Raw genomic sequence first — 23,863 nt, 5'->3', positions numbered from 1 at the left:
TGTGGAGGGGCTGTTTGACCCAGCACGTTCTGAAGATGTTCTTGTTGTGCTTGAGGTGAGGTGTGCCTGCCTTGCATGTGTGGTGCTCTGCTGAGGAGGGGTTTCTCACTTACTCCAACCTTCACTACACACAAAGCCCCCTGACCCATCCAGATGTGTGTAATCTGTGGAGCTGTCACAGGGCTCCTCAGCGGGACGTGGGGCTGGTGTCTCCCCATCCTTCTGCAGCTCTTGGGTATTCCTGGGTGCTATAAGTGTGAGGAAATGTTGCCTTCTGTCTGCTCCAGGCTACTTTTGCCAGGCCTTTACTGTGAACTAAAACTAGCCAGACTGGGAATTATAAGTTGGGATTAGCACATAGAATCATGGAATGGGTTGGGATGAAGGGAGCTTAAAGCTCCTCCAGTTCCAACCCGCTGCCACGGGCAGGGACACCTTCCACTAGAGCAGGTTGCTCCAAGCCCCTGTGTCCAACCTGGCCTTGAACACTGCCAGGGATGGGGCAGCCACAGCTTCTCTGTGCACCCTGTGCCAGCGCCTCACCAAACATCACCAAAGTGATGCCAAACGCTTCCAGTGGCAACACTGATGGTGAGGAATGAAGGGCAGCAGGGTCCTAGCCCTTCAGAAGGGTTTGGGGGGAGCGTAGCAGGCGAGTGCCATCACCCTAAGGACAAATCCTGCTCATCCTGGTGCTGTCAAGTCAGCAGTCTGTATCTCGGGGTGCGGTTCCAGCCTTGCTGGAGTGGCAGAGCTGGTTTAGGAGGTTTCCTCCCTTAGTGCCCCAGGAGCTGATGCCTCTGAGCTAAATGCTGCTTTAGGGAATTGTGGGATCATGCCCTAGATAAAAGTTGGCAGCAGAGGGGCAGCATCTAATCGAGATTGTTGTCTGTGCTGTGCTATGAGCTGCTGCCCCATCAGCCAACCCACTGAGAGTGGGGAGGTGGCAGCCGGAGATGGGGAGACAGGGAGGGGTTGGAACCTCTTCAACTGGCTCTGCAGCTGCAGAGAGCCTGCGGTGGAGCTGCACCCTCCCTCGGGGCTGGGGGTGCTCTCTGGGGCTCAGGCTGAAGGTATTGCAGTGCCTGGGCCCTTGACCATGGTGGCTGGGTGCAGTGGCACCCTTGTTTTGGTTGTTGGAGGTTGATGTGACACCCATGAAGGGTAATGCAGGAGGAGACTCACCCGCTGTTAAGTGCACTGGGTGCATATGGGAGATAAGGGGGCAGTGCAATGCTGTCTCTCCCATTGCTTGGGGCAGTTTGTGTCCTGCCTTAGCACTGCCCTGCCCTCTGGTCAGATCCTTGTGTGAAATCTGAGAGGAGGCCTCTGCCTGTCCCTAGCAGCCAAAACCTGAGGCCTCTCCTGTAAACAGCACTTAGGAAACCTGCCCTTACATGTTAGTGTCCACGCTACCCCCTGGGCGAGGGCTCACATGAGCTTCACAGTACATGGAGTCATCAGCTGAGGGATGAAGCTTGGGGAGCATCGAGGAGAAGGTTTCTCTCTCGCAGCCATGTGTATAGTGGTGTGGAGTGGCCCCAGCACGCTCAGGTGAGGGAGACTGGCTCTGATGGGTGCTCAGAGTCACAGTGGCTTTATTCTTGTGGTTTCCAAGTCATTTGGTGGTACCAAATCCTTTCTGCAGGATGGGGTGATGTCAAATGCAGGACACAACCCATGGGGCCAGGAAGGATCGTGTGTGTTTGTGTTCATGCGACAGTTGTGACAAAGTTCCAGCCCTTATCCTCACACCACCAAGGGAGTAGATGGCCTCAAAGCAGGGAGAGGGAGGTCAGCAGGAGCTGTGGGCTGGCTGGAGCTGCTTATGTCTGATAAGACAGCAAAGAGGAGGACACAGCTGCCTGCCCCCCCTGTGCTGGTCAGGCAGCTGCCCTTGCTCTATCTTGGATGGCCTGTGCTATCCCAACAGTGGGATGCAAGGAGCAACGCCTCCACATCAGGCTCAGCCTGGCTTCTCCCTTGTTCTCCTTGTAACACTGCTCACCACCAGGTGATGATCCCTTGTGGCTGCTGCTGTTTGTTATCCTCAGATCTTGGTGTGCTCACCAGAAGCCACTCCTGCTGGATACTGACTTTCCCAGAGCCAATCCCATTGACTTGGGATTTGTCTGTGTGTGCTGGGATGAACCCAGGAGTTCCTGCAGGTACTGAAGCGTGGAATGAGCTACATGTGCTGAGGTGAGAGTCTGGGTGGATGGGTGTACATCACCCCCATTTGAAACTTGGCACTGGCAATCCCTTACCCTGTCAAGTGAGTGTTCCTTGAGAGGGATGGGAGTTTGTCTGCATGTACCCTACATGAAACCCTGTCCATTTCCTAGTCTAGACAGGACCTGAGCAAGTAGAGTAATTAATCTCTCCCCCATGCCTCTGCTTCAAACTAAAGACACTACAAATGAGTCATTCCAAATGATCCAGGTGTGATAATTGAGCTCTAAATAATTTAGGGACTGTTGAGATTGGAGCTGGGCAGCTCTTTGGAAGCTAGCAGCCACTCAAGGCTATCCTTGGAAAAGCTTTAGAAATCCCTGTGAGCATTTAGATCCTGCAAGATGCAAGAGTGTGCTTGTCCCTGGGAGAAAACATCCCCGAAACCAACTGGATGAAGTTCCATGTCAGCAGAGAGGAGGTATCTCAGCTGGTTTCTCACTGTCCCAAACCTGGCTGTGCTTTGAGTGTGTGCTGGAAACTGCAGCACTGAGTGAGTGAGCACCAGACAGCACAGGAGCACTTGAAGTTACCTTGTAAGTGAGTTACCAAACAACACTTACAAGTTACATCTATGTCTCCTGTTAATACACAGGAGGAGGTTTCCACAGGGTTATCCCAGCTGGAGGAGACACTATTACGTTAGGAGAGCAGTCCCCATGCCCCCAGTACCTGTTTCATGTTGGTTAATTCTGTCAGGGGTCTGCAGGTCACTGGCTGGGTTTTGAGGAGAAACAGAAGGTGGAGAAACAAGGTGGTGCACGAAATGTCCACTGAAAACACATGAGGGACAGCAGTTGTCTGCAGGGTGAGCTGTCTGGTGCTGCTGCTGACAGAAGAGTGGTGCTGACTCCAGAGGAGGCAATGATGGGTGAGCTCAAGTGGACAAGCTGAGCTCTGGAAAGCTCCATTTGCAGCCAGAGTTGACTTATGAGTTCACAGACTTTCTTACCCAATGTCTAACCTGCTTTTATTTGGGTTGAAGAGGGTAAAATCAAGTGGAAGAGGTAGAAGGTGAGGAGGAACACGACATACCATGCATGGACAGTGCATCTGCAGTGTGGTCCTGTGGCAGCTGCTGCACCAAAGCACTTACCTGTGTGTTTTGGAGTTGTGGTGGTAGCTGAGATCTGCCTTCCTGGATGTCCTGCCTGGTTTTGGTCCTGATGGAGATAAGAGCAGAGAAGGATCTTGCTTGATTGCCTTGGGAAAAGCAGGAGAGGCAAGTGGAAGAGCAAATCCTGTGGTAGGATGACAGGGCCTATAATTAGATACCAAAGATCCTCAGCTGTCAGGAGCACGGGGAGGCAAGAAGGGTGGGGAGCATGTGTCACACAACTGGAGGTGTTGGCTCCACTTGGCCTGGAGAACCTGGTTCCGTTTGGTTTTGGGGTGGGGGTCAAGCAGAACAAACCATGCAGAGCCCTCCCACTGGGAGGGAGCAGTGGATAGGCATATGCCTCTGTTTGGAAAACGGGATGTGACCATTTCAGCTGAGGCTTAGAAGCTCTTTGTGACTGCACTTGCAAGAAAAGCATCATCAAAAAGCCTTTCAGTACAATCTGAAACCAGCAGCACAGCTGTCTTCAGCCTTGGATGGTCTCAAGTTAGTTGAGCTGCAGACAGAACTCTTTGTTGTGCAAGTGCTTGGGCTGGTCCTCCTTTTCTGGAGGGCTTAGGACAGGCTGTCAGCCTCTGGAGGGCTGTGGGGAGCTTTGGTGGTGGTCTTCACTTGCACAATCGTCCCAAATCCTTGTGCTGCCCACCTTCAGGTACCTGCAAATCTCCCTTGGCAAGGACACTGATGACCTCTGATTTTTGAGGGCCAGGGGGTACTAAAAGCATGATCCTACTGCTCTAACTCACTACCTCTCATGTCCTGTCAGTCCTGCCAAGTTCTCTGCTGATTCTTTAGCCCTAGGAACTGGGTGAGGAAGCTGTCTGCAGGTGCTGCTTGCTGGCGCTTGAGGTGGTTTAGACCAACCTGGTGACAAAGTGCAGCCTGTGAATCCATGATGGGAGAGAGGAGATTGATCCTTTTAGAATCCCGGACTGGTTTGTGTTGGACGGGAGCTTAAAGCTCATCCAGTTCCAACCCCCTGCCCCGGGCAGGGACACCTTCCACTAGAGCAGGTTGCTCCAAGCCCCTGTGTCCAACCTGGCCTTGAACACTGCCAGGGATGGGGCAGCCACAGCTTCTCTGGGCACCCTGTGCCAGCGCCTCAGCACCCTCACAGGGAAGAGCTTCTGCCTCAGAGCTCATCTCAATCTCCCCTCTGGCAGGTTAAAGCCATTCCCCTTGGCCTGTTTGGCAGGGTTTCTCTCTGTTTCTGTGTATCCATGCTTGTGCACCTTGTTGCTGTAGAAACAGTACTGGTAGTAAACAGCATGAGCTGGCTGCCCAGGGACTGTGAATTCCTGTGGAAGTCCCAGGAGCTTGAACCAGAGGAGATTTTGGGCTGGGATCTGCCTGGGGTTCCAGGGTGGTGAGAGGAGAGAGGTGAGTTCATGCTTGTGCAGTGGTCTGATGGGGATGTGTGTTCTCTGTAGTGCTTCCAGCTAGGTGGGGTGCTGGAAGGGTGCAAATCTGGGTGGCCAGAAGTCCTTGTGGCCAGAAGAGCTGAGCTGAGGTTCATGGTGCTGTGTGCGATGAGCTTACGTGGTGAATGGGGCTGGGGGGACAGGACTGGCAATTTTACTGCTGTCAACTAGAACAGGTCATTGTGACACTGAGGTTGTGGGTGGAGCTGAGAACTTTCCTCCCTACACTGCATTAAACACTGGCTGCTTTCTGCCCTTCCCTGGATTTTACATGGTTTAGGGATCACACTAACAAGAGTTTTGATAAAGCAGCCACCTCCCCACCCTTCTAAGCTAAGGAAGAGGCTCTGGGGTGTGATTATAGCATCACAGAATAGTTAGGGTTGGAAAGAACCTTCAGATCATCTAGTTCCAACCCCATCAGCTGTGGGTTTCCTTAGTGCTGGTCCTTGGGGTTGGGAGCCGACTGCAGAACGTCCTCACAGAGTTTGGGAGAAGAGGCCTCCTGATAAAAGGCGCTGGGGGAAGGACGTTGCTTGATAGAGCTGTTATCTACAGAAGCAGATCCCAACCAGTGAGGCACGTTCTCACTACAAGTAGGATACTCGGAGGAGATGGTTCTGTTTGGTGTCGGCTCTTACCTTGTCTAACTTCTCATGAGGCAGTGGTAGAAGTCTACAGGGTGGGGAGAAGAGAGACCTGCTAATGCAGGATGAGCTGTACCTCTGCCTCTGAGTGCATGTGGCTCTGTCTGTCCCTCGTGCCGTGGTCTGGGTGGGCTCAGCAGCCTGGAGATGAATGGGCCACTCTTTCTCCAGTGGTTATAGGGATAAATGCATGGAGTTTTCAAGCCAAAAAGTTGGAGAAGTTTGGTTTGCTTTGTTCCATTGCTCTACTGCCTTCCTATCCAAAGCAAAAGGATGAGCAGAGCTGGTAATGCTCATCTATCTACCATGTGTGCTGGGGACACCCTGGTGGGGAAAGAGCTCTACACAGCAGGCTTTTTCCTTGGATTCCTTCTGGTTTGGAAGGGTGAGAGGTAATAAAAAGGGTTTGCTGAGTGTGCATGAGAAATAATAAAGCTGAATGTCAAAGAGTGGCTTTAACACAGTGTGTGTGGCTCAGAGGATGAGTGTTCAGTCCTGAACTGTGGCATGGTGGAGGATTTGAGGGTCCTTCAGGAGCTTCTTCAGGAGCTTCTTCAGGCTGACACAGAAGCCATGGAGGGATTGCCCAGGGTGCTATGGCTGGTGGTGGGTATGGACATGAGTGGTCTGAGGGTTGGGAGTGCCATAAAGCTGTTTGGGACAGTGGTGGCACGTGAAATACACTGGAGGCGACTGGCATTGAGAAGCTGTATCCTGTCCTAGGAGCAGTGTTTCCTCACTGGGATTGATGCCAGGCTTGTCCATCTGTGATGTGATGTAGCCTGTTCCCCTGGCTGGTGGCTTTGCTTCTGGGGCTGGGCAGTGTGTGGTTTAGCAGCAGCTGCTGGACTTCTCCTTGGCCTGGTGGAGCTGCCTGTGTCAGCTTTGCTCCAATTGCCCTATTGCTCCTTGCGTGCATCCAATTTCGTAACCCAAAAGTGCAAACCAAAGCGTTCTCCTCCATCATTCTGAACCGCTGCCAGCCCTGCTCGTGATAGGAATCCCTCCTGGAGCTGTGAAGCCTGGAAGGGCTCCAGTTCCACATAAATCCTGTTCACTCCTCAGCCTGGTGCTTTTGAGTCTGTATTTGTCCAGGAATGTGCAACCTGGGATATGCCAGTTCTGCTTGCCAGGTTTGGAAGGAGACAGGAGATGCTGAGGGGCATTAAACCAGGATTAGTTCTTGGGTTCCTCTTGTGAAACCAGGCAGGAAAAGAGTTAGTTTAGGATGGCCACATTGTCCAGATGGTCATCAGTGATGGATAGGGCACACAGAGCTGCTGAAAAGCCACCTGCAACCTTGTCCTAGCATTGGGCTGGCCCCTGGGCTTGCTCTGGGACACGTATGGCCACTGAGAGGTTGTCCTGGATCTCTTGCTTGGGGGATTACGGCCTTCTCTTTGGATCCTATTTTAGTGCCACCTCCTAGCTTGGGGATCAGTGAGCCCAAGACCACTTCATTGATCATCTCTGGGGCACTGGTGGTTGTTTGGCAAAGCAAATGGCTCTGCAGAGCCCAAATGTTAACAGAATATGGGCCCATCTCTATAGGACCCTCTGCACCCCACGGAAGGCAGGAGGTGGTGTGGGTTGGTTATTGCTTCCTATGCTGGGGAGGAAGAGGGGCTGAGGAGAAGGTGGAGAGACACAGAAGGGAGAGAAACACAGGTAATGTGCTTGTGTGGGGCAGAGCTTAGAGCCTGGCCTAGGAGCTGAAGTGGGAGGTGCAGGCTTGGAGGAGAGGGATATAGAAAGGAAAAGCTCTTGTGCTTAAGCTAAGCAGCGACCTGGCACACTGCTCATTGGATGTCATAAGCTTTGTGCCTTGGTTCGTCGTGCTGTAGCTGAAAATACCTGCCAGGGAGTGTCTTCTGTGCATGGTCAGTGCTGGCTCTGGCATCTGCTCTGCCCTGGGTCTGTCTGATGGTGGCCTTGCTGCTTCCATGCTTGGCCATCCTCTTGCCTTGTGCCTTCCCAGAGGAACAGGACCCTTTTCCCACTGATTGTTGAAGGTCTGGACTTAGACAAGAACCATAGTTGTTTGTGGTAGAAGTATGTGAGAAGTTAAATTCATAAAGGAGGAGAGTTGAGCTTGTTGGTTTATTACCAGTTTGGATGTGTTGCAGCGAAGTAAACCTCCAAAGGGATGGCTGGGAAGGAGGCAGCCAGTGAGGAACCTCAGTCGTGAAGGAGGGAGATCCACTGGTGGGTTCCTCTGTTCTGTACATGTTCTGGGAGCCAGATAGAAGTTGTAGGACCTGCAGTGAAAGGAGCTTGGAAAGAGGAAGTTCAGGAACTTGTCTGCATTCTTCATGTCAACATCTTTCCTCTGCAGGAATAAGGGAGGCTTCAAACCAGGCCAAGTGCTCTGGAAACACGGTATAGGGAGAGGAAAAGCAAGAGGTGCTGTGGCCTCCTGAAGTGGTAGGAGCTGTTGCACAGCAGGAGGAAGCTTCCTGGGCCTGGGAGATGGAGATGTTGGGATATGAGGGAGGGAATGGCAGCAGACAGGACAGGAAGTGACTAAAATTCTGTGGTGTTTGTTGGTTTCACTCTGTAAATATGTGAGGCCCTGGCAGCAACAGGACGGCTTGTTCTGTTTTCAGATGTGACCTTGTACTTGTTCTGCTCTCAAAAAAACCCCACAGGAGACTTGTCTTCTGAGTCTCTTCAGCCAACTATCTGTTCCTTTGCCATCAGAGGTAGCTGTGCTCCAGTGCTTCCCGATGGAGAGAGGTGTCCGAGGAAGGGTTTGGAAGAAGCTGCATGAAGCACTTCCCTGGGCATCCCTGGGAGAAGGAGACTGCAGCGGAAAGGATCAGAATAGAAGGGATAACACTGGTGCTGTCTGCAGGATTAATATTCATGCTTCCTATTTCCTACATTAATTGAATGGTTCCCAGGAGAGCCAGAAATGGGGAAGGACAGTTATCTTGGATGAGAATTGCTGGCTGGTGTTGGAGAATGGATAAACTGCCTTTATCCTGACCCTGTCTGACACAGAGAGAGGCTTTGGACTGCTTGTCAGTTCTTCCTTAGTAAAACTCTCATCAGGATGAATAATGCCTGGATCCTAACACAGATCTCGGAGCTGAAAAAGAAGCAATATTTAAACATCACTACTTCATGCTGAGGTTGTCTGACTGATGTATATAAATGTGGTATGGAGACAGGCTGAGAACATTGGGGCTGTTCAGCCTGGAGAAGAGAAGCTGCGTGGAGACCTCAGAGCAGCTTCCAGTGGCTGAAGGGGGCTACAAGGATGCTGGGGAGGGACCTTCATCAGGGACTGGAGTGGTAGGACAAGGGGTGATGGGTTCAAACTGAAACGGGGAAATTCAGGTTGGAGATAAGGAAGTTCTTCCCTGTGAGGGTGCTGAGGCGCTGGCACAGGGTGCCCAGAGAAGCTGTGGCTGCCCCATCCCTGGCAGTGTTCAAGGCCAGGTTGGACACAGGGGCTTGGAGCAACCTGCTCTAGTGGAAGGTGTCCCTGCCCGTGGCAGGGGGTTGGAACTGGATGATCTTAAGGTCCTTTCCAACCCAACCCATTCCATGGTTCTATGATGTGCCTGACATCTACCCCTTGCTTTGCTGGTACTGAGCTCCCTCTGGGACACCCTCACGGATGGCAGTTTTGGGGATGTCTAATGATCTCCTGTTTGGAAGTTGCACTCAGTTCCTTGGCTGAACCAACAGCTGAGACCTCAAACTTTGTGCTGTAGGAAGGGTTTGTGCAGCTGGGTCTTGGCTTACCCCTAAGCTTGGACACCGACCACATCTGTCCTCATCTGGAGACCTGTTCTGGGGACTGTAGCTTGTGAAGTGTGCCATGAGGAAGCTGCAGGCTCCAGGAGGGGAAAACTGCTGCAGAGATCTACCCAAAGCCCCAGCAGATGCTGCCTCTCCCAAAACACACTCTTGGAAGCTCTTTTCCTTCCTCCTGTCTGCTCTGCACACACTGAGATGTTGTTTTTCCCCACCCTCCCAAGACAACAATGACATGAAAGCGCTGCAGCCCCGGCGAGCGCACGAGAGGCGTTGTCTAAGGACAGAGCTCTTTGTATTGTGGCAGCTCTTGTGGGTCCTCAGCCATGACTGGGATCCTGTTCTCCTCCAAATGAGGAGGCCAGGCTCTGCCCTGCCCACAGGAACCAGTGCTGGGAGTGTGGAGGGGGTGCTGTGGCTGATGCCTTCCTGATGACAGGAGTATTGGAGTGTGGAATTTGCTTGGCTGGATGGTCCCGTCCATGTTCTGCGTCTCTTTCCCCATTGCAAAGGGAGTTGAGTTGAAGGTGTTTCTGTCCCTTTCCTGGTGTTCACACCTTTGCAGCGTGGTTGTCTTCTGTTTGCCTTGAGGCTGTGCTATGAATGGGAGCAGGGAAAAGAGTGGGAATGGTTCCCTGATCCCCAAACAGATCCATGGATGGATCTGACTGGAGTAAAGTGAAGTTCTGACCCATGTAATGTAAGTCCATGGCAGTGGCATCGTCTGAAACATGTTGTGTTTCTTTGGTCATGAGGTTTGTTATTGAGCGACCAGATCATCTGCTTCACATTCATGTAGGCTGGGATCTGCCCTCAAAGCCTGGCTCTGGCAGTCCTGGTGGGATTGCCTTCTTCCTCATGCTGTACCCCCACCAGGAGTGCAGCATCCACTGAGGCACCAGCAGGATGTGGAGCAGGCCTGGCCATGTGGTCACACTGCTGTTAAATGAGCTGGCCTGCACCCTCCAGAGCCTGCGCTGGCTTGGTGCCACTTCCAGAAGGACAGACAATGCCTGATGTGGCTGGCATGCAGTCTGGCAGAGCAGGAACTGGGTCCACACCAGATGGGAATCTGGAAGGGAGCTGCCAGGCTGAGCTTGCACAAGGTTAGAGCTCAGTTGTGTGGCTGCAGCAGTCTCAGGCCAGGGCAGGTTCCCAAGGAACATGGAATCATTGAATGGTTTGTGTTGGAAGGGACCTTAAAGCTCCTCCAGTTCCAACCCCTGCCACGGGCAGGGACACCTTCCACTAGAGCAGGTTGCTCCAAGCCCCTGTGTCCAACCTGGCCTTGAACACTGCCAGGGATGGGGCAGCCATCTCTGGGCACCCTGTGCCAGCGCCTCAGCACCCTCACAGGGAAGAGCTTCTGCCTCAGAGCTCATCTCAACCTCCCCTCTGGCAGGTTAAAGCCATTCCCCTTGGCCTGTCCCTACAGGCCCTTGTCCAAAGCCCCTCTCCAGGTTTCCTGGAGCCCCTTTAGGCACTGGAGCTGCTCTAAGGGCTCCTCGGAGCCTTCTCCAGAAGATCCTTATTCATCCATGCCTTAGTTATACTCAAACCATGTACAACTTTTGCATGTCACCCTGTCTTTCCTGTCTGGCAGTAGCTCTGGAATGGTGACTAGGAGCAAGCCAGCTAATGCCAGCTGAGATTCCACTGGGATGAGGGAATTTGAGCACATCAGGGACCCCAGAAGGGAAATGGAGACACATCAGGGTCTCTTCGAGGTGACAGCGCAGGAGGGGGCTCCCCACTATGTTGTTTATCTGCCTACTTGTGCTTTATCTTGCTGCTGCTTAGCTTTTCAGGCCACCAGTGTCCTTGAACAAGTGCTGTCATCTGGCCTGTGCTGCTCTTTGCTGTGAGAGATATCTGCTTAAAACAGGGCTGCAGGCAGACACCATCCCTGTGGCTGGAGCGGCATTCCAGCCTGGCTCTCCTCAGGTGAGAGCTTCCTGGTTAAACTCAGCACCTGAGTTTCAGCCCCATGCAGTAACCCCTGTTGTGGCCTGAAATACCACTGAGGCTTCCAGCTTGGGAGCCAAATAGAAGTTGTTAAGAGACTAGTTGGGATGCACTGGAAAAGGGAGCTGCTTTTCCCTAAACCTGCCAACTCGGAGCGTCTGGAGTAGGAGTAAGAGCAAAACACAACCACAGCCTGGTCCTGCAGTGTGCCTGATCCCAAAGCAGGTAAAACTCATGGACTGCAGGGCCCAGCATCCTCCACTTCGTTATGCTCATCCTCTAATGAGAACTGCTTGTGGGGCTAGCAGTCCTAAGCCTTGTTTCCTTGTTTTCCTTGCCTGGGAATGGGCTAAGTGAAAAGTGGTGATGCTGGAAGGTTATTAGTGTGCTTGCAAAGTAGTCGGAAGCCTCCTGTAGCTGCTGTTGTGACACCAGCAGGCAGAGGTGTCCTGGCAGGAGCCACAACAGGCAGCTGATGTCTGACAGCATCACAGGGCAGGATCTGAGACGTGTTTCGGCTGCACAGCGAAGGGTCCAAACAAGCACAGAGAAGCACCGTGGCTCCTGCTGCTTTCTCTGAAAGCATAGAAATAGAAAGGGAAAGCTGCAAATCAGGTTTCCTTGAGGTGTTTGCCAACATGACCTAAGCCTTCTGCACTCTCCTGCAGCACTCTTCAGAGGGACAGGCTGAGAGAGCTGGGCTGGGGCAGCCTGGAGAAGAGAAGGCTCCTGAAGGGGAGACCTTAGAGCAGCTCCAGTGCCTAAAGGGGCTCCAGGAAACCTGGAGAGGGGCTTTGGACAAGGGCCTGCAGGGACAGGACAAGGGAAATGGCTTTAACCTGCCAGAGGGGAGATTGAGATGAGCTCTGAGGCAGAAGCTCTTCCCTGTGAGGGTGCTGAGGCGCTGGCACAGGGTGCCCAGAGAGATGGGAGCCAGTCATGCAGCTTCCTGCCCCCAAAGGTGGGGCCAGCACAGCTCTGCCTGCCCATGCTGAGAGCCCAGAGCACCCAGGACACGGCCCTCAGCTAACAGCAGCCTACCTGCTCCATCCATTCTCACCATGGCCATCTCTCCATGCGGCTCTTCCATGGCCATCCCATTCCATCCTTCCCAAGCAGCCGTTTTGGACTAGTTCAGAGGAGCAGCACGGAGGTGAGATGTGAGGGTTGGGGATGGGGGGAAAGGCTTTTTCCTCCTATTGCTTCCAGGAGCTGGAAGCTTGGTCTCAAGCCTTTGGGTTGCAGCAGAAGAGCAGGATGCTGGGATGATGCTCTCAGGAGCTGGGATTTGTGCCTGGCTGGGTGGGGAATGTGTTTGAAACGGGCCCTAAATCCTGTACAGAGCAGGACCCCTCATTTTAAAACTAAGCACTATGCAGAGTTAAGTAATTCCATGATAATTTTAAGGGAAGATGCTTTAGAAATGGGCTTACCCTCCAATATAACACAACCAGCTACTCCTCTCCCAGTAATACCTCCACATCCCGAACTTCCAACTCTGATGCATCTCCTTGAAAGAGCCCATCTCGGTTTAAATGCAGTGACTGAGGGTTTGGGAGTTCCAGACCCTGGATTCATGCTGGGATCAGTGGGATTCATGGCCCTGGCGCCCAGCATTGGTGTTCCCCAGGAATATGGGTAGCACCTCTATTTGTCTTTTATTTGTATATTTATATAAGCCTGTAACTAAAGTGAGTTTTCTCTTTGTGTTGTTGAAGAGAGTGAAAGAAAATACTCCTTAATACCAGGTTTGGTGGGTGGCTTAAGACACATTAACCATCATCAACGCAGGACCTGGGTTCAGGATACTCAGGGCTCTTCCTCAGATGCCCTTCTCAGTAGCAGCCCGTTATTCCTGCCTTGCAGATGAGGTATTTGTGTCCCTAATGTCACTCAGGTGTCTAGGAAGGGGTTTGGGAAGCAAATGAGGTGTTAACAGCAAGGAGAGATAAGGAGCTCTGCTTTGATGGCAGGGAAACGACTTGTGAATTGATCAGCCTTCTTGGAAGTGTGAGGCTCAAGTTGTCCCCGCACGCTCCTGCGCTGGTGAGCTAATGAGTTCTAAAAGCATCTTTAAAGCAATACATGTGTATGAGAGGATCCTTTCTCCTTCACCGGTTTTGTTTAAATAGGTAAGGCTAAAAAGAGCCACAGACTGGTTTGGGTTGGAAGGGAGCTTAAAGCTCCTCCAGCTCCAACCCCCTGCCACGGGCAGGGACACCTTCCACTAGAGCAGGTTGCTCCAAGCCCCTGTGTCCAACCTGGCCTTGAACACTGCCAGGGATGGGGCAGCCACAGCTTCTCTGGGCACCCTGTGCCAGGGCCTCAGCGCCCTCACAGGGAGGAAGAGAGGGACCAGCAAAGCGATGTAGTGATTGGACTGATGGATGGTTGATACCGGCTGTGTTTGATGCACTTACTGTAGCTGTGATGGGTTTGGGGGAGCAGGAGCAGGGGTTAAAGGGAAGGGGAGGGAGGCCAAGCAGGGATGGGGGCAAAAGAAACCCTCACCCATGCAAAAGCTTTCATCAGGAGACCCTAAAAGAAGGAAGAAATGAGCTATCAAACACTCCAGGCAGTGAGAGGGGAGGTTGTGCAGGGACTGTGATGCAGGGAGGGTTGGATATAAGAAGCTCTTCCCTGTGAGGGTGCTGAGGCGCTGGCACAGGGTGCCCAGAGAAGCTGTGGCTGCCCCATCCCTGGCAGTGTTCAAGGCCAGGTTGGACACAGGGGCTTGGAGCAACCTGCTCTAGTGGAAGGTGTCCCTGCCCATGGCAGGGGGTTGGAACTGGGTGAGCTTTAAGCTCCCTTCCAACCCAAACCAGTCCGGGATTCAGTGTGCACACTGGTCACCTTAGTAGTGATGGTGAATTTTGCCAGCCCAGCATCATGGTCCATGGCTGTTGGTGGGATGTGACCCTGCTCCCAGTGCCACCATGCTGCTGCCTCCAGCTTCCAGGCCCAGATGTGCCAGTAGCTGCTACATCCCATCCCATCCCATCCCTGCCTGTCTGCTGGCCCCGTTGGTGTGAATGCTTTACAGTGGGAGCATCCCCAACTGGGAGAAGGCAACTTGGCTAATTCAGACCAGGTTCGCTTTTATCTGAGGGGATTTAGGGAGCATTCCCACAAAGGAAGCATGGAGGGGTGGCAAACAGCTGGGGACAGTAATTCCTTCCAGATCCAGGATTGCTGGAAGAGGATGTCTGTCAGGAATCCCAGTGCAGATGTACTTAGAGACCCTGTAAGAAAAGGGTTATTTCCCCTCCTGCTGCTCCCACACACACAAACAAGGAATAAATCAAATTCTGTGTACAAGCATAACCAGAGATGAAAACTTGGGAAATGTCTTCAGCATAAACCCCTTCCTTTATCACTTGGCATTGGGACAGGGGTTTACATTCCCCTCCAGTGCAGCAAATACTGATGCACCTGTAAAAATGGGTAACATCCTTCTTTCTTTACCCCAGTTACACTGAACTATTCCCTCTCCTCCCATGTTTCTGTGTTAGCGCTCATTGGGAATGAATTATCTGTCTCTCATACAGCCCAACTTGCACAAATCTGTTGGTTGGAGGAGGAGCAAACTTGATGTTTCAGTGGCATGTTTTGGAGCCAGCACAGACATTGCTTAAATAGATCATCTCTGGCACATCCTTCTTGCAAACTGATCCCAACGGTGCTTTTGGAGCAGAACTAGTGGATAATATCATCCAGGATCTCTTCTCTGGGAGCAGAAGCAAGGATCAAGGGCTCCCCCAGAGGCTCTGGTTGTCCCTCCTGGTCCCTCTCTCTTACCTCCTGCTCTGTTCTCTCCTCAGCGTGGCACGATGAGGCGGCGTTACGAGGATGATGGCATCTCTGATGATGAGATTGAAGGCAAGAGGACATTTGACCTCGAGGAGAAGCTGTCCACCAACAAGTTTAACTCCACCTTCGTGGTCTTCATGGAAGGCAAAGGTTTGTCTTGGGACAGGCTGTGCTGGTGCTGTCAGTAAGTACAAGCTGCTGTGGTTGGCTGCTTCTCCATGGTGTGAGGTGACCTTTCCCTGAGCCTTCTGTAGAAAGCGGTGCTCACAGTTGGATGTGCTCTTGTGCATCTGACTACACCCAGAGCCTCCCTGGCTGCCAACTGGAAGGGTGGTTACAAGGCAGTTGAAATGAAATCCTAAATCCTTTCCTCTGTTTCGCTACCTTTTACTTCCCATCTTTCTATAAAGTTGGGAAAACTGCTGTTCACACCAGTTCTGTGCTTGGAAACCACTTTACTTCCATAACTGAAGTGGTGGGGGATGTTTCTACCTGCTTTCCCCCAAATCCTGTGCAGTCCCCAGGCAGTTTGAAGGTGGTATGAGGTGTATCCAGAGGGACCTTGACACGCTTGTGAGGTGGGCCGATGCCAACCTTATGAAGTTTAACCAAGCCAAGTGTAAGGTCCTACACTGGGGTCGGGGCAATCCCAGGCACTGCTACAGGCTGGGCAGAGAAGAGATTCAGAGCAGCCTGAGGAGAAGGACTTGGGGGTGTTGGTTGATGAGAAGCTTAACATGAGCCGGCTTCAGTGTGCGCTTGCAGCCCAGAAAGCCAAACGTATCCTGGGCTGCATCAAAAGAAGCGTGACCAGCAGGTCGAAGGAGGTGATCCTGCCCCTCTACTCTGCTCTCGTGAGACCTCACTTGGAGTACTGCGTACAGTTCTGGTGTCCTCAACATAAAAAGGACATGGAGCTGTTGGAGCGAGTCCAGAGGAGGGCCACGAGGATGATAAGAGGGCTGGAGCAGCTCCCGTACGAAGACAGGCTGAGAGAGTTGGGGCTGTTCAGCCTGGAGAAGAGAAGCTGCGTGGAGACCTCAGAGCAGCTTCCAGTGTCTGAAGGGGGCTACAAGGATGCTGGAGAGGGACCTTCATCAGGGACTGGAGTGGTAGGACAAGGGGTGATGGGTTCAAACTGAAACAGGGGAAGTTTAGGTTAGATATAAGGAAGAAGTTCTTTACAGTGAGGGTGGTGAAGCACTGGAATGGGTTGCCCAGGGAGGTTGTGGATGCTCCATCCCTGGCGGTGTTCAAGGCCAGGTTGAACAGAGCCTTGGGCCACATGGTTTAGTGCGAGGTGTCCCTGCCCATGGCAGGGGGTTGGAACTGGGTGATCTTAAGGTCCTTTCCAACCCTTACTATTCTATTCTATGATTCTATGAAAGTATTGATGGAGGATTGGCTCAAGCCTGCCAAGCCCTTGGTCTGGGGGAGCTGTAACAGGGAGCACGTGTGGGGAATGGTATGGAATCCCCTCAGTCTGGAGGGCAAGGAGCCCATCTGCAGGCCTGCTGGGACACATGGCAGCCAGGAGCAAGAGGGTTTGCCTGGGTCAGCACCTGTAATTGCAGCCACATGTCTACTAGATGCTTAATTCAAAGGCTCTGTGGGATCTCTCCCCTTTCTTTCAGCACACATATGGCTCAGTGGGATGTCTTTTCATCACACAGCCAGTGTGTCCCTCACATGCATTTACCGTGAGGGAGGAGCATTTCTTCAAGGCATCTCTTGGCTCAGAACTGCTTGGGGAAACGAGGACCAAAATCCATGCTGTTCCCCTGTCTGGTGCTGCTTGTTGGAGCAAATTCCCTCCTCTTTAGAGGGTCTGTTTGAGGTTTGTCAGTAGCACACACCATGCTGCTCACAGAACTGCCTCAAAGGAGTTCCAGGATCTCCAAAGAGTGTAGAAATAGCAAGGAACAACACTTTGTTTTGCTGGGGAGCCTTGTCACAGAGATAGGAGGAGGTTCTCAGCTCTCAACTGCTCTAAACAACCTCATCTGAGTCTGAGTTCAGCTTGCTGGGAGCAGGGTTGGAGTAGAGAGCTCCAGAGATCCTTTCTAACCTCAGTCTGTCTATAGTCCTCTGAAGGAATCTCCCCTAACACCTTCCCTTTTGTTTCTCACAGACTTCACAGTTGAATACATCCAGAGGGGTGGCCTGAGGGACCCTCTCATCTTCAGGAGCTCCGATGGCTTGGGGATAAAGTAAGTGTTAGGATTAATCCAGCCTCATTTCCTGCTTCTCCCCACATTATATGGGATCTGATCCTGGTGGCTGGATCTGAAACCAAGTTGTTATGACTATGTCCTGTCCACACTGTTCTTTACCTGCAGCGAGAAGTATCTTCCACCTCAGTTATCCTGTTCTTACCAATCTGTTTGGACTTAGGGGGCTGAGTTGGCTGTAGGTGATCACAATGCAACTAAATGCCTGGAAAGTCCCACTGCTGCTCTGATGCAACATCTGGCTGGGTGTTCCTTTCCTACTAATACAGCATCTATTGCCAGAGTCTAGCAATTTGTAGTATTTCTGGCATTTTCCAGCAATTCCAACCTGATTTATCCAATGTGGTTACTTCTAAACTGCCATCTCTGTCTCTTGCTATAGAGTCAATCAAAGTTTACAGCTTGGAGTGTAAAGCTGTGCTTGGAGTGTAAAGCAAGGCTTTGTGCTGGTTTTATGATGTTCATATAAATACACTATGGGGTGGTAGATGTAGTTTCAAGGCAGGTAATACTATCGAACATTACAGCTGGCTTTAAATAAAACCCCAAATCTGATCCGATCTGGCCTTTCTGCTGGGTCAGTGGGGTTTGGGTTTGAATGTGAAGGTTAGAGGGATAAATTAGGCTTTGTCAGAGCCAGTGTCATCAACACTGCTCTTAACTTCCTCACCTGGCTGTGGATTGATGGGCAGCATCTCACCCAGTGCATGAGGTGCTGTAATGGGGTGACTTGGGTAGGAAACGGTGCCAGGCTCAGGTTTAGCAACCGGGTAGTTTGGAAGGGCAGGGATTTGATCCCGAGGATTCCAGCGTGGGTGAACCTGGATTTCCTCTGAGCTTTTGGTGATTTCTCTGGGTCAAGAGCTGCTTGAATGGCTGCCTGCCCATTCTGCCTGTGTTTGTACAGATAAGTGTGCCAGTACAAACAGGGAGAGGAGTTCTGCTGTGTCAGTGAAATACACCGCTTGTGCGGGTCTGGCTGTGCTCTGTATGTTGGGATAACTCATAGGAGCAGTCTTTCAAATGAGAGCTGGGATTGCTTAGCTCAAACCCTGCTTGACCATTTGCCAGGAACCATTACAACAGCCCGTGCTCTGGAGATGGTGTATCCTATTCCCAAATCTGCTTCCTTAGCCAGGAGTTGGGGCCCTGTGTTTCACCCCAGTTTCATGCTCTTCACCCGCACCCAAGAGGAAAAGAAGCCCAGTAGCATCTTCAGGGTGCTAATAGTGGGTTTAGAGGTGGGAAAGGTCTGCAACCAGAAGCATTTCATGATGTTTTAGCAAGGTGTTTGTCCTGCAGGATGCCAGACCCGGACTTCAGCGTGAATGATGTGCGGCTGTGCGTTGGTAAGTGTCCGGGGACCACAGCGCCCCTCGGGGGTGCCCTGGGCAGATGGGGAGGGATGAGGAGAGTCACTGGGTATATCAAAGCTGGAGGTCTGGTTTTGTGGCTCTCCCAGTATGCAGCTGGTTGAGCCTGAGCCAATGGATCACAGCTTTTACTTGCTTGAGTCCAGTTTGGCCTGAAGCAGGTTCAGTTTCAATGTGGATATGGAAGAAGATGAAGTTATGGAGAGGCCAAAACATCCCACTGGTGTGGGTGGGTTCTTTGAGGAAGGATCTCATGTCTCTTGGAGCATCTCTTCTGGATGGTCCATTGTGCACAGGGATGGTCCCAGTGATGTCTGTGTGTCCTGGCAGGGAGCCGGCGGATGGTGGATGTCATGGATGTGAACACACAGAGGGACATTGAGATGTCCATGGCACAGTGGGCACGTTACTACGAAACACCAGAGGCTGAAAGGGAGAAACTTTACAACGTCATCAGCCTGGAGTTCAGCCACACCAAACTGGAGAACCTGGTGCAGAGACCTGCTACGGTGAGCGTGGCTCTTCCTTCCCTTGTGCTTGTGGGCCTCTGTAGGTCAGGTGCAGCCTGGCATTGAATACAGGAGAGGGGCTGCTCATAATGTGCATGGGCTCAGCCAGGGATGTCACTGCTGTGCTCTGGAAGCTGCTGGGGCTGATCCTGTGTCTGACGTGGACCTCAGCTGCAAGAGCTGATCTCAGTCAGCCCCAGCCTTTTGCACCCTCAGCTATAGCCACCATTGTCAAGTCCCTGGTGTGTCACTCTGTAGAGAGCTGACTTGTTCATTACCTATCACCAACTAATAGACTGGCTGTGGAATCATTAAAGGGAAGTAACCTGCTCCTGCTGGCTGATGATCAAGAACAAGCACCTCAGTTTGAATAGAGAGGTCAGATTGGTGCTCAGCCACAGTGAGCACTGGGAACAGGACAGGGATGCTGGCTTCCAGCCTCTCCCACTTAGCCAGTTCCACTGCCTGCCAAGCCCTTGGCTGTCATTCAGTCTTGGGCCTACCTTCTATGCTGTTCACTGATGCTTGGTGTGGAGCCCTCTCCTGCACCCTGCAGCAGTGATCAGCTCTGTTGTGGCCAGAGAGAGGTGCAGAGCAAGGGTGATCTTCCATAATGCATGCACCTAAATAGGACAGCAGAGCTCAGCTGCATTCGGGGAGAGCAGCTAAAGCTGGATGCTGGTTGAGCTTTGAGGTTTCCTTGGTGTTTGGAAACCATGGTCCCGTTAAGAGCCAACCCTGTGTTCAGCTGGGACAGCAGAGGGTTGTGTGGTGTGGCAGGGAGGGTTTCTGGTGCTTAAATCTCTTGTGGGCAGAGGAGGCCAAGATTGGAGGTGAGCTGGAAGTGGGCAGGAAGCAGTTTGACAGAGGGAAAACAGGGATCCTGAACTCCCCCTGCAGTCAGTGGAGAGGAAGGGGCAGCTCTATAGGGCTGTTCACTTCTCTCTGTTAACTGTAGAGGGAGCCTGGACATCTCTGCCTGCTCTGGTGCTGTCCTGAAGCTCAGTGACTTGAATCCCACCCCGGCAGATGCTGCCCAGCATGGTTTTATGTATCCCCAATGTATACCAGTTCCTGCTTAGCCCCAAAGTAGAAGACCAGCATCCCAGTACCATGCTTGATATCTTGCTGTGGTGTTTGCTGCTTGTGTGAAGCCAGAGGGTCACTGTACAGCAACTGGCATCAAAGCAACTGGTCCTAAAGTGCTTTATGTGTGGGATTGCACCAGTGCCATGGGGAAGGTTGCTGGGTGCAGCCCTGCACATGAGTTGTGGGTCTACCAGGCAGGCAAATAGGTATTTGAGCTTCTAGGAGAGCCTGGGAGGGTATCAAAAGGGATTACAGTTCCCCTTTCATCTTCACTCATGTCTCCACCTTTCCTGCTGCAGGTGGATTTGATTGACTGGGTTGATAACATGTGGCCCAGGCACCTGAAGGAGAGTCAGACAGAGTCTACAAACGCCATCCTGGAGATGCAGTATCCAAAGGTGCAGAAGTAAGTGACTTCCTGAGCTGTTCCAGTGGTGGCAGGCTGCAAAGCATCTCTTGCAAGAGAACTGCCCGAGGGAGAAGTGGTTTGTACCAAGGGGAAGAGGGAGGAACAGTCTGTTTCAGTGGGTGACACTCACAGGGACGCTGCAGTCACTTATTTAAGCCCCTAACAAATGATGTGTGGAAGGGTGTCACTCCTGGTGCTCACCACCTTGAAACATCTGGAGCCAGCTCAGCTGCTGGGCATTGCCCATCCTGCCCCACAGGCCTGTGACAGGGGGTTTCTAGAGCTGCAGATGTGTGAGGATGGAAGCTCTCGTGTTGCCTGGATTTACATCTTTGTGTGGGGATGTGATATAACTGCAAAGTGAGCTCTCCTGCAAACCACCACCTTCCTGCAGCTGAAGTGCTTAGCACTGCAGTAATTGTCTGCTGGCACTGCTGTGAGTCTGGGTTTGGGCAGCCCATTCCTTTTGGATATGTTTTACCTGCTCTAAAATGTGGCTCACCACTCGTTTCACCTTATCCTCATCTTGTTTTCCACCAGATACTGTCTGATGAGTGTCAAGGGCTGCTACACAGACTTCCACGTGGACTTTGGTGGCACTTCTGTGTGGTACCACATCCACCGAGGGGGAAAGGTAGGAGGACAGACCCTGTTTGAAAGTTACAGATACTTTAGGAGAGTGGCTTTTAGTGTATTCTCTTGTTGATCCTTGAGGATGCAGGTCCCAGGCAGCAAATTGAAGTCTTTCCATTCTAAACTGGTTTATCTGTGCTTCTTGGAAGTAGTTCAGGCACTCAGAGGTCCACCAGGCACAGGCTGAAAACCTGTGGTGTAGGGATGATGCCAAGACAACCTTATAAAGGGCTAAATACACTGAGTAGAATAACCCAATTCATCCAGTGCCTTGGCTTCTGAGAGGTGGTTTGGCTTCATGGCTGATCACCCCTTGGTGTGGCACAAATAACACACTGAGAGCAGCAAAAAGCTGAAGAAAGGTAATTAAAGATGGATGGGAGCCTCTCCTAAAGCTAAGTTTAAATAGCCAACATATATGTGAGGGGTCCCCTTAAAACATGAAGTGACTACAAAAGCAGAAACATTTGAACTGAAGGTTACTGGGTCTTCACTGCAAAGCGCTTGAATGGTTTCTGGTGAGAAGCAGCTCTGAAACCGTGTCAGGTTTGAGCTGGAGTCGCTTCCTGGAGCTAAGCTCAGCACAAGACACTAAAACCAAACCCCAGGCTCCATTGAGTTTGAGTCTGTCTGGTTGCAAACTTCATCTGAGTGCGATGTTTGATCCCTGATGGGTGTCTTCCAGTTAATAACTGGTCAGGGATTTCATACAATCATGGAATGGTTTGGGTTGGAAGGGAGCTTAAAGCTCGTCCAGTCCCAACCCCCTTGGGACACCTTCCACTAGAGCAGGTTGCTCCGAGCCCCTGTGTCCAACCTGGCCTTGAACACTGCCAGGGATGGGGCAGCAGCAAACTCTGCCCCACCTGAACAATGTGGGCTTTTCACCCCCCTTTCCTTGCAGTTTCTGAAGAGCTTAGTTGGGGATGAATATCTCACTTGCTGCCTGCATTGCCCGGATCCAGACAGGTTTAAATCTCTAGTTCAGTTGTAGCTCTTACTAACATGGCAGAAACACACAGGTAAATTTATCTCCTTTGTCTCTAATGCTCTGGTGTCTTTGGTGGGCTCTTTCTCTTAACACTGATGGAAATAAAACCTTACAAAGCGTCCCAAGCTCAGCCTACATGTGATGCTCAGTGAGTCAGGTCAGGAAAGACCTTGCTCAGCAGCTTGCCCTCTCCAATGGGACATGTGTTCAGGTCACTTTATTGGGAATTTCTGTGGATTTGAATCCTCTGTGGTGGGGGGAAGAACAGATTTAGATGTCTGGAGAAGGGAGCAGGGCAGGTTTGGAAGAAGCAGGGGCTAGTCAGTAGCTGTTATTTATGTTATAACTTACATACACGTGTTGTCTTCATCTGCAGATCTTCTGGCTGATCCCTCCTACACCCCAGAACCTGGAGCTCTACGAAAACTGGCTTCTCTCAGGGAAGCAGGGAGACATTTTCCTTGGGGACAGAGTGTCAGAGTGCCAGCGCATCGAGCTCAAGCAGGGCTACACGTTTGTCATCCCCTCAGGTACCACAGGGTGGGCAGGTCCCTCCTGGCCTTTGCCAGGGTTGTGGCAGGAAACTCCTAGGATACAAAATGGGAAGAGGCGGGATTTAGCTTCCTTCTCCTGTGGAACTGGGAGAGGGAGATGTGACGTGGCTCCATCCTCTTGCTTGCCAGCTCCCAAACATGCCTGTCGTGGCATTGGGGATTCAGCCCAAGCGACAGGAAAGCTGTGGCTGGCTCACATCACTCTGGATCAGTCATTAAAGGAGGCTTTCCCAGAGCCTTTTGTGTTGACATGCAGAATGGTGCCCAAGGCAGCCCAGCTCCTCAGCTTCCTCATCCTCACATCTTGTGAGATCACTGTACAGTTCTAGTCCAGTTGTGAAGCAAGGAAGGGAGCCAGTGTGGGAGTTTAAGGAGCAAGGTGGCTGCTCTGGACACGAGGAAAGACAATGGAACAGTTTGCATGTACTGGAGATGGGAGGACCGAAAAGCATATAGCTAGAAAATAGGATGCTGGGAAACACTGAAACCCAGCAGGGAGCTGGGAAGCAATAACATGGAGAGACTTGCAGGTAACTGCTTTGCAGAGGGCTTGGGCAAGGAGACTGAGGTTGGGAGTGGGAATACTCTTAAGAGTGAAGAGAAACCTTTAGCCTGACTTGGCTTAGGAAGCAGGATAACTGGAGGGCATCAGCACTATCTGCATGCACAGTTAGTGCAGTGCTGTGCTAGCAAAGAGCAAAGGCAGGAGAGATGAGGCAGATGAAAGAGCAGCTCAAGTTGGTTGGTTGCAAGGAATGACCTTTTAGAACCTGGGATGGAGATCTGGGATGTCTGTCACACGCTGTGCTTGCACCAGGGAATACCCCCTTGTTGAGAGAAGGATTGTTGGAGCCCCAGCTTATTGTGTCCATACAACTGTCTCAGATGTCAAAGGCTGCTGTAACCCTGTTTCATCTCCAAGAGCAGTGCAGGGATAAGCTGTGCGGGAGCTTACAGCAGGACCAGGAACAGAAAACCCCAGGGATTGTAGAAGTTGCTCATTTGAGTCCTGTTACCACAACTGGCACTTCTTTTGAATTGAGTGCCTTAAGGAAACCAGTGCTGGAATTCCCAAAACGTTGGGCTTGGCTGGATTGCTTGGCCTTGGAGATAA

The 23,863-nt window shown here is 51.8% G+C and overlaps 1 protein-coding gene across 2 annotated transcripts in view; it reads left to right on the top strand.

Moving 5' to 3' along the window:
- KDM2A (lysine demethylase 2A) overlaps positions 1-23,863 on the top strand; it is a 48,756-nt gene that overhangs the window by 5,362 nt on the left and 19,531 nt on the right. For both annotated transcript variants that reach the window (XM_030481507.1, XM_030481506.1), the window contains exons 4-10: positions 14,972-15,110; positions 17,092-17,170; positions 18,494-18,540; positions 18,895-19,073; positions 20,462-20,568; positions 21,112-21,205; positions 22,572-22,725. In XM_030481507.1, the coding sequence (XP_030337367.1) occupies positions 14,972-15,110; positions 17,092-17,170; positions 18,494-18,540; positions 18,895-19,073; positions 20,462-20,568; positions 21,112-21,205; positions 22,572-22,725 (799 nt within the window). The remainder of the gene's footprint in view (positions 1-14,971; positions 15,111-17,091; positions 17,171-18,493; positions 18,541-18,894; positions 19,074-20,461; positions 20,569-21,111; positions 21,206-22,571; positions 22,726-23,863) is intronic.

Source organism: Strigops habroptila, chromosome 4 (assembly GCF_004027225.2).
Source record: "Strigops habroptila isolate Jane chromosome 4, bStrHab1.2.pri, whole genome shotgun sequence".
Taxonomy (NCBI): Eukaryota; Metazoa; Chordata; class Aves; order Psittaciformes; family Psittacidae; genus Strigops; species Strigops habroptila.
This window is presented reverse-complemented; position numbering and strand designations above follow the sequence as displayed.